The following is a 10,554-nucleotide window of genomic DNA, read 5'->3' on the forward strand; positions in this document are numbered from 1 at the left end:
TATTACTTATAAAACATAGCAAAACCATCCACATTTTACTCCGTTCATCTTTTCCAGTGTATTGTAAGGTCCCTTTTTCCAATCTGATGAAATCCCCTTGCCCTTGATCATACACACGTGACACTAAATTTTCACATCAAACAGAAAGATGGCATAATAACTGAATGATGAAAACACGTAACATCATTATAGAATGCTCTTCCAATGAAGTGGCATATATTGTTAGACTACTCAGACATGAGAGGCACTCCTATGACAACTGTCAAGAACAGCAAGCATATAACATCTGCAATCCCAAAAGATGACATTGGGAATCTCTCTTTATTGACCAATTAATCTTATAACTGATTCATTTAATATATTTTTAAGGATTGTTTAGGGGCATTGTATGAGATTGTATTAGCGCTCATTTGGGTATTATTTTCTTTCTTCTTCTTTTTTCTTGAATAATACTATTTTGTACTTTTTTTTCCCCTTCAGTAACACTCATATGTGTCATGAGACACTTTTATTGATGGGAAATAATACTCAAATGAGTACTGTTGAGAAAAAAAAAAGTCATGTATCATAAAATTATGAAGTTATCTAAAGTACGGATTAGGATACGTTTATCTAAATCACAACTCAAATTTAATATTTAAATCTGAATCACGTCAAGAACACCGTAGAGACAGAACAAGAGTTATTCCTTGCAAATTTTTTTTTTTAAATGTGGGAAGAAAGTTGTATATTTATATATTTTTTAATTTATTAACTTTAATTTATTTTTTTTATTTCTTTTTTATTTTAAATTTAAATTATTAATATTTTTATTCAAAATATAATTAAAATTTAAATATAAAAAATATAATCAAAATAATTATTATAAAAACATAATTAATCATATTATATATAATAAATTATAAATAATAATAATAATAAAAATAAATATATTTTTTAATAATTAAAAAATAAATTTATATAATAATTATATTAATTAAAAAAGGAAAAACAAAAATAATAATATTATTTAATATAAAAATAATTTTTTATCAAATATTTATAATTATAAATATTTAAATAAATATATAAAATTAATTTTTAATTATTTTTAAATATAAGGATAAATATGTAAATTTACATTTTTATCAATTAAAAAATATATAATTTCAGTCACACCCATCACATAATTCACAAATTTTTATAAATTTTCTCCGCACTTTCCACTTCATTTACCTTAATCCAAACACCCTAACTTTTTCTACACTTTCCTTTCAAATCATCTCAAATTCACTCTTTCCTTTCCATTCCCTAATCTAAATAAAACATTAGTGAGATAGGGGTGGAACTTAGCCCTGATGGCTTCCCAACAGTCATCATAATCTACTGTGTTCAGAATAAAGAGTTGGCTGATGATATGGATACTATTCTTCCCAATTCCTTTCTTTTTATGGTCTTCGGTTGCATCATTCTTATGTTCACACATATCTGTGTTTAGTTTCTCCAGTGTGACAGAACTAGAGGACTTTCAACTAGCGAAGACTGCACTGTATAGGTAACATCTATCTATAAGTTCACTTAGAGTATTTATGTAATATAATAAAAGATATTAGATAAGTATTATCACGTTAATTATACATTTATAAAATTGGTTTTTATAATATTTATCTAAATTAATATAATTACACTATATTGAAGTCTATAATAATAGTCTAAAAAATTATAGTGATCTTGATTTTAGACCACCTAACGAATCATGTCAGACCGACAAAATCCAGGAACGTACAAATTGTTTTATTAAACTTTTGTTAAGTTGAAAAATATGTATGATGATATTATTTCCTTCAAATTTATTGAGATAGGATTTTGTGCAAGAATGAATTCTCATGGTAGAGGTATAGATAGTTGCGTAGGTATATGATGAAAGTACAAGATAATATTGAATATATAATATATTTAGGTTGTTAATTAATTTATGTTAACTATATGAATATGTTTGGTAGGAGAGCACAGAAAGTTGTGAATTTTTAAATGTAAAAGAATGAAAAATATATAATTTATTTCGAAAAAACATATCTTTATATATAATTGCATTTTGGATAGTATATAAACATTGTTAATATAGGTAAACAATTCTAGAGAATTACATGCATTAATAATATAATTATAAATATACTGTCTAAACCATTGGTGGAAAGGTCGAATGGTCAGTAACAAGATAAAAAAAACCTAAACAAAAATAAATAAATAATTAAATAATAAAAACTGTAAATGTAAAAGTTCAATTGGGTCTAAAGCCCAATAAATGAGTACTATAAATAGGGAGGTCAACTAAAAAATAGAGTGAATTTTATCAGATAATTAACCAGAATCGATTCTAACTTTATCATCGGAATCCCTTGCAGCACACCCGCTTGAGAGCTGATCCTAAGACCAGAAGTCGAGAGTCCAAGTTGACCAAATCCGATCAGTGAGAGTCCACATCCTACATCAAAAAATCAGCCCAAGTGCAAACCTATGAACAATGTAACCGAAAACACAAACCTGAATCAATAGACCGTGAAGCTGAAAAATCAAAAAAAGAAAAAATTAATTGTTTCTAGACCTTGGAAAAATAATAAAATATATGGGATTGAGTCTTTAAAATAGTAGTACGAGTTTGTTTAAAGTTATATTTATGATATATTAATTATTTCTAAATTATCAATAAATATAATTTTATTTACTAAAATATTTTAAAACTTAAAATTTTAAATATATATTTAGATAATTTTGTTTTAAATCGTTATTAAAATATTTATATATGAGTTAAATTATTTTAATTCTAAATTGGATAGCTAAAAACTTTATTTTATTTATTTTCTCTTCTATAAGTCTAGAAAAAGTAGTCCAAACAAACCGAGAACTCCAGTCCAAACAAATCCAGAACTCCATAATGGTTTATAGAAAAAAAAAATTTAATCATTTTTCAGCAAACCTTTAATAACAAAAACAAAAGAATATTTGATATCCAAAAAGGTAAAAAATTAATTTAATTAACCATTATAATAATATATTAATATTTTAAATTAAAAAATGAAATTAATAAAATTAAAATATTATTTTATTAAATCATTTGATAGATGTAATTATTATTTGAAGTTTGAAAATATCAGTATTCAAATAATTTGTTATCGAACTTCAAGTTAGGGGTGACAATATGAGTTGGTTCGCTCTGCATAAGTTCGTCCCGTGTTTGGTCCGTTTCGCGTTTGGAGAACGGACTCATTTCTTTGGCTCGTCCCGCATAAGAAGTAACATGTAGGTCTGCGGGTCAGTTCGCATAAGATTTTTTTTTCAAATATAAAATTTTTATTAATTATAAAAAAAACTTATTCCTACTATTGAAAGATTAAAATTTTATCTGTGTTTAAAATATAAATTCAAGTATGAGGTTTGTTATAAGGTTTGATTAAAAATAATTAAAGTTTTGATTTGCATCTATTTTTTCCAATTTATGTATGTAAATGTATAAAAGTATCTTATCAAAATTTTGCTACAAAATATTTTAATGAAGAAGACTATTTTTTAACTATCCTATTAAAATCTCTTCTTTATATTATTTTTTTATTAACAAATTTTAAATATAAACTTTTACTTAAAACTAAATTCAATGTTACTCTTAAATCTTTTATATAATTAAAATAAAACATTATTTTTATAATACATTAAATTTAATTTTTTAAAATAAAATAAAATAAAAATTACACTATAAATGAATGATGTATGATTTTTTTTATTAAAAAATTAAATAATTATCTTTTTATTTATATGGCGTAGTAACCTATCCTAGCACCTTAGTAAACTCACTTTGACTTTCTGGTTATGGGAAGCTGACGAGCCCGTTCCTGCAACCGTAGTGTCCATTACAAATCATTAAAGTGATGTGTACGGAGGATGAGCAGCATCACCGCTTAATAACTCCTATGAATTGACACACATCTTCCGATGAAAAAATTGGAAAATTATGACTTATTTAAGACTATTGTTGTCATCATTAAGTGATTTAGTTGAGAGTTGTATAGAGTCAGTGGAGTGAACCCCATAAATAGAGAGACAGATATAATTCCATTACATTATATTATTACAAAGGGATTCATCTGAATTATTTCGTTAGCTTCAAAACAGTGGGAGTGAACACTTGAAGATCTGTCATCAGGTTCTTTTTTGCTACTTCCTTTTTATTCCTTATGTTTTGTCGGATGCACAGCAACAGAACAGTGTAGCCAAATCTTTTCAAATGCTGTAATCTAAGTATCACTTTGTCCTCCACTCACACTCACTTCAACACATCTTATTTAGTCCACTCAGTGCTCATATTTTTACACTTCAAACAATAAACAATTCAATAAATTAATATTTTAATTATACTACTTTGTAAACAAAAGAAAAAATTTAAAATTAATATATATTATTATATTATTATAATGGATTGTGGTTTTCCGATGTCAAAGTATTTGTTTTTTAATTAAAGGTTTGCTGGAAAAAGATTAAAAGTAAGAAAAAAATTAATAAATTTCCAAGTTTGCTGATAAAAAAAAAGTTAAAAATCAAGAAAAGCAAGGTTGAAAGGATAAGAAGAAAAAGAATAGAAAGAGAAAAAATGATTTATTGCTGGGTTATAGTACACAGTGAATGAGGCTTAAAGTGTGTGTATATGTATGATGCAGGAACAAGTAAGGTTAAGAAAATGTGGAGGTTGAAGATAGGAGATGGAGGGAAGAATCCATACATATTTAGCACAAACAATTTTGTGGGAAGACAAACATGGGAGTTTGATTCTGAAGCAGGAACTGATGAAGAAAGAGCCCAGGTGGAAGCTGCTCGTCAAGATTTCTATCAAAACCGCTTTAAGCTCAAGGCTTGTGGTGATCGACTATGGCGATTTCAGGTACTTCTTCTTTATTATCTGAACCAAAACCTCATTCTTCAGGGCAAAAAGTGTAGTAAGCCATTGTTTAACTATTTTAAAATTATATTATTGTGTGGCATTTCGAAAAGGAAAGATATTAAAGAAATAAATAATATAAGTATATTTGTACAGATTTTGAGGGAAAAGAAGTTCAAACAAAAAATAAGGAAAGTGAAGATAGAAGATGATGAAGAAATAACATGGGAGAAGGCTACTCTCACCCTAAAGAGGACCTCTCATTACCTGTCGGCACTGCAAACTAGCGATGGCCATTGGCCTGCTCACGTCGGGGGTTCTCACTTTTTCATTCCTATCATGGTAACTTCAATTTATTAGAATATGAGTATCACACTTCTACTTTTTCTCTTGCCTTTATATTACAGTTTCATAAACTATTTATTTTATTTATATTTATTATTATTATTAATATTATTATTATTATATAGTATTAATGAAAAACTAAAATCAAACTTGTATAGTATTACAATCAATATAACATTTTGTAATTTAAGAAGTTGAAATCTAGAAAATTGTAGCATAAACAATACTTTTATATATGTTTCAGGTTTTTTCCATCTACGTTACAGGACATCTTGATTTTGTATTTCCAAAAGAATATTGTAAAGAAATTCTTCGTTATTTATATAATCATCAGGTAAACTTGCTAAATTTCAATGTACTCAATTTACATATAATTTTTATTAATTTAATAAAAAATAAAAACAAAATACAAGGATAAAAATGAATACTAATGAGTATAGTTTGATGTGAAGAACGAAGATGGAGGGTGGGGATTGCACATTGAGGGTCCTAGCACCATGTATGGTACCACACTGAATTATATAAGTATGAGAATTCTCGGAGAAGGAGCTAATGGAGGTCATAACAATGCTTGTGCTAAGGCCAGAAAGTGGATTCATGATCATGGTAGCGTAACACATGTACCTTCATGGGGAAAATTTTGGCTTTCGGTATGAATATGCTTTTATACAATTTAATAAACACATAAGTAAACGTAAGCATGTCACTTATTTAAATTATATTATTCTTTGTAGGTACTTGGTATAGTTGATTGGAGTGGATGCAACCCACTGCCCCCTGAATTTTGGATACTTCCCACTTTTCTCCCCATGCATCCTGGTTAAATTTTTACTAAATTACTATAAGAAATAGGAGTAAATCATTATTAAATTAACTATTATTGTATCTTATTTTCATCTTAAATAACGCAGCTAAAATGTGGTATTATTGTCGATCTGTATACCTGCCCATGTCATATATATATGGAAAAAGATTTGTATGTCCAACCACACCATTAATCACAGATTTAAGAGAAGAACTATTTACTCAACCATATGATGAAAGTACTTGGAAGAAAGCACGTCACAAATGCGCAAAGGTAATAAATATTTTATCATCAATAGAAATGTGTTCGGTTGAATTTACGAAAATTATAATTTTTTAATTAAATTTTAAAAATTGTACGTAATTAGTTCGATCAAAATTTAAAAGAAAAATAACTTTAAAATTATAAAAGAAAAAAAATTAACATAACATGTGTGTAAAATCTCTGATAAAAATGATAATAGTGTATTTTACATATATGACAGGAAGATCTCTATTATCCCCATCATTGGATACAAGATCTAATATGGGATAGTGCTTATTTATTTACTGAACCACTCCTTACACGTTGGCCTTTCAATAAGTTGGTTAGAGAAAAAGCACTTGAAGTAACAATGAAGCTTATTCACTATGAAGATGAAAATAGTCGATATACCGATGGTGGGTGTGTGAACAAGGTAATCATCATAATTTTAAAGCATAAATATTATTTCTAAAATGCATCAATTGTGATTTTTAGTTTTTTCTCCACAAAGAAACTTCATTCAAATACGCCTCTATCATATCTGTGTTTTGTAGGCTTTATCTATGCTTGCATGTTGGGTAGAAGATCCAAATGGAGATGCTTTTAAGAAGCATGTTGTAAGGATCCCAGATTTTTTATGGCTTTCAGAAGATGGAATGTGTGTACAGGTACAATACAACGTGTATTGTCAATTTCTTTTTTTCACTAGAGCATTATAATATCTAAATACAATTCAATCATGTTATTTATAATCACTAGAAAATAGATAACCATTAAAGATGATAACTTAATTAATGCAATTGTCTATATATGTAGGGACTTTATTCGCAATCATGGGATGCTGGTTTCATTGTTCAAGCTCTTCTTGCTACTAATCTAATTGATGATCTTGGTCCCACACTTGCAAAAGCACATGATTTTATCAAGAAATCTCAGGTGAGTATATGATAAAATTACAATTAAGAAACAACATTTTTAATTAATGTTCAATATATTCATAAGTAGGTATTCATTAGTTTTATCAAGCAATAATGAATTGATTTGGTCATATTATAGGTAGTAGAAAATCGTTCAGGAGATTTTAAGAGTATGTTTCATAACATTTCTAAAGGGTCTTGGACCCTTGCCGACAGAGACCATGGGTTACAAATTTCTGACGGCACTGCAGGATGTATGAAGGTATTTAACTAGTTAGGTTACAAAACATTTTAATGTGTTAAATAACTTAATGGATTACAAGATATATATGTTATATAGTTCTAACTAACTAATCACTCATGTTTCAGTGTTGTTTACTTTTATCCATGTTGCCACAAGAGATTGTGGGAGAAAAATTGGAACCTGAAAGATTATATGATTCGATCAATTTTATATTGTCACTTCAGGTGAGTGTTATAAAATTTGTGGTAGTATACTTTGTAATTCAAAAATGTTTTTTTTTACACCCATGCTCTACCCTATACCCCAATAAATATTAATATTTTAATTATTTTTTAATTTTTTAATTTTAAAAATTATTTTAACATTAATTACTTATATTTTCATTAAGATTTTTTTTTAATTCTTTTATTACAAATATTAATATTTTATTGTAGGTGTAAGGTGAGACAGGATGTAAAAATATCATCATCCTGTAATTTTTACGTGATCAATTTGGTAATCGATGGTGTAATGTCTTTATCTTTTGAGAAAATGGAAACTAAAAAAAGGTTGTGTAAAGATTACGAGTAATCCATCTCTATAGATAATTTAAAACATAAAATAGTAATTATCGAAAGTAAAATTATTTATGTTTTTTCTACTGCTATAAAACAAGTTATATTATTTTTGCTTCACTTCTTTTTCGAATTTTATCATATAAATCATAAATTTACTTTCAGTCGTTTCTTTTTATGTCTATACTTTTGTTATACTTTAGAAAAATTACATTAAATTTAATTTTTTACTTCTTAAATTTTAATTTGGCAAGCTCTGAAAAAATTAATTAAAAAAAATCGTTTCTTTTCTAAATCTGAAAGATTGTACTCCAGTTTATTGAATTGCTGCACAACGTTAGGTTCTTTCCATTTAAATTTTAATTTTTTAGATTATGCACATGTTTTTTTGTAATTTAATTATTATATAATTTTCCTTTACTGAATTGTTTACTTATTTAAATTTTGTGATATATTATATTTTTTACAAAAGTAGAAGTTTGATTACCGCAGAGTAAAAATGGAGGTGTATCTGTGTGGGAGCCAGCAAAAGCTCAAAAGTGGTTGGAAGTAAGTTTGAATTAAGGTTTTTACAATAACTTCAAATTTGTTAGCTAATGTAAACGTGATTATTTATTTATTTATTTTATTAATTTGTAGCATCTGAATCCCGCGGAATTTCTTGCTGACATAGTAATTGAGCACGAGTATATTGAGTGTACTGGAGCAACCATTCAGGCTTTAGCGTTGTTCAAAAAACTATATCCAAAACATAGAAGACAAGAGATAGAAAATTTCATTGTCAAAGCAGCACAATTCATTGAAGATGAACAATTACCAAATGGAACTTGGCATGGAAACTGGGGAATTTGCTTCACTTACAGTTCCTGGTTAGCAGTAGGAGGTCTAGTTGCTGTTGGAAAGTCTTACAGTAATTGTGTTGCCATTCGTAAAGCTATGAAATTTCTACTCTCAATACAAAATGAGGATGGTGGTTGGGGAGAAAGTTATCTTTCATGTTCAATGAAGGTTTGTAATTAAATGGCTATTTGTGACTACAATTTCCATTAGCTTAAATGTCATTACTTATAAATATTAATGAATGCATATGTGCAACGAAGACGTACGTGCCTCTTGAAGGGAATCGATCAAATATTGGTCAAACAGCTTGGGCTCTAATAACTTTGATTCGTGCTGGTCAGGTATTCTCCTCATTTGCACTTCTGTGATTTCAAATCTATGGTATCTTGATTCATATGTGGTTTATTATTGTATCCAAAGTAAGTATTTTTTTTACTCCTTTTCTAAATTTTGCATATAGGCTGAGAGAGATCCAACTCCTATTCACCGTGCTGCAAAGTTACTCATTAATTCTCAGTTAGAAGATGGCGATTGGCCACAACAAGTACCTCTCAAATATCTATCCTTTTTAATTATGGCTTTTAGTTATGTATGATCTTATATCATAGCAGCAAAATTGTTTAGTGTTTGTATGTTAATTGTGACAGGAAGCCTTGGGGGCGTTCAAGGGAAGTTGCTTGCTTCATTACCCATTCTACCGAACTGTTTTTTCAATGTGGGCTTTAACTGAATATCGTAACAATGTTTTAGTGTCATCCACTTCTGTTTAACTTGATAAGTTGTAAGGTAAAAAAGACAAAGTCATACCCATACAAAAATTCGAATATATAAAATCAAAGGTGGTGATCAACTTTAATAACTATATTTCTATTATAGTTTTGAATTTCTGTATTAAACTTACCTTGATCCTTTCTCTTTGATTCACTGCTGGTAATCTTTGGATAATGTGTCAGTCTCTGGTAGGACTTACTTAATACGGGTCTTCCGAGAGGTGTTGTTATTTTGTTTGTTGAATATCATGGATGTGTAGATCCATGTGAGATCTATGTGGTTGTTTTATGTTGAGATTTGAAGAAAATTGAATAATTTGAAAATTGATTTATGTAATTTTTTTATTATTTTGATTTAATTGTGTATATTATAAAATTTTATTTTTACTAGCTTACCCTTACTTTTCTTGCTGTGTTGTGAACTGCAATGATTATACTATGTACACAAGTAAATGATTATACAATTGTTAGAGAATCTAGAAGGCTTTAAACTTTTGTTTTGAACTATAAATTGTAAATATTTGTATTTTTATAAATCCTAATATTGTAATAATAATATTTTGAAAAACTCCAAACCTATATAGAAATCGGTAAAACTTTGTAATAGTTAGATATATTTTCTGGAATGTTACGTATGTTAATTAAGAAATCACATAAAATTAATTTAACTTAATTATGATTATGATAATGAGTATTAAAATAAGATATTTTAGTTTTATCGATAATCTAAATTATACATATATATAAAATGTCATATGATGAAAAATTAAAGGTTCTCGTATTAGACTTTAGGAAACAAACTTAATAAAATATCCTAACTTTATTAAAATCTTTAAAATCCTAGTTGGAAGTTTGTTTAAAGTTATATTTATGGTATAACCGTTAGAATAATTTACAGCAATTTAATTGCATAATATTAATTATTTATAA

At 27.4% G+C, this 10,554-nt stretch overlaps 1 protein-coding gene across 3 annotated transcripts; it reads left to right on the plus strand.

The window, feature by feature from the left end:
• Window positions 1-4,043: 4,043 nt before the first annotated feature.
• Window positions 4,044-9,961, plus strand: LOC137832289 (beta-amyrin synthase-like). 3 transcript variants are annotated; one of them, XM_068640365.1, is made up of 17 exons: window positions 4,044-4,177; window positions 4,689-4,909; window positions 5,063-5,248; window positions 5,496-5,585; window positions 5,704-5,901; window positions 5,986-6,070; window positions 6,163-6,329; window positions 6,541-6,732; window positions 6,854-6,967; window positions 7,116-7,235; window positions 7,356-7,478; window positions 7,586-7,684; window positions 8,507-8,563; window positions 8,654-9,022; window positions 9,115-9,195; window positions 9,315-9,398; window positions 9,479-9,961. In XM_068640365.1, exons 2-17 carry the CDS (start codon window positions 4,709-4,711, stop codon window positions 9,578-9,580), a joined length of 2,268 nt encoding a protein of 755 aa, XP_068496466.1. In that variant the 5' UTR covers window positions 4,044-4,177; window positions 4,689-4,708; the 3' UTR covers window positions 9,581-9,961. The 3 variants fall into 3 exon arrangements, with proteins under 3 accessions (XP_068496466.1, XP_068496465.1, XP_068496467.1); XM_068640364.1 differs by having other exon boundaries at window positions 9,502-9,961; XM_068640366.1 differs by lacking the exon at window positions 5,496-5,585 and having other exon boundaries at window positions 9,502-9,961.
• The last annotated feature ends 593 nt before the right edge of the window (window positions 9,962-10,554 follow it).

Source organism: Phaseolus vulgaris, chromosome 6, assembly GCF_000499845.2.
Source record: "Phaseolus vulgaris cultivar G19833 chromosome 6, P. vulgaris v2.0, whole genome shotgun sequence".
Taxonomy (NCBI): Eukaryota; Viridiplantae; Streptophyta; class Magnoliopsida; order Fabales; family Fabaceae; genus Phaseolus; species Phaseolus vulgaris.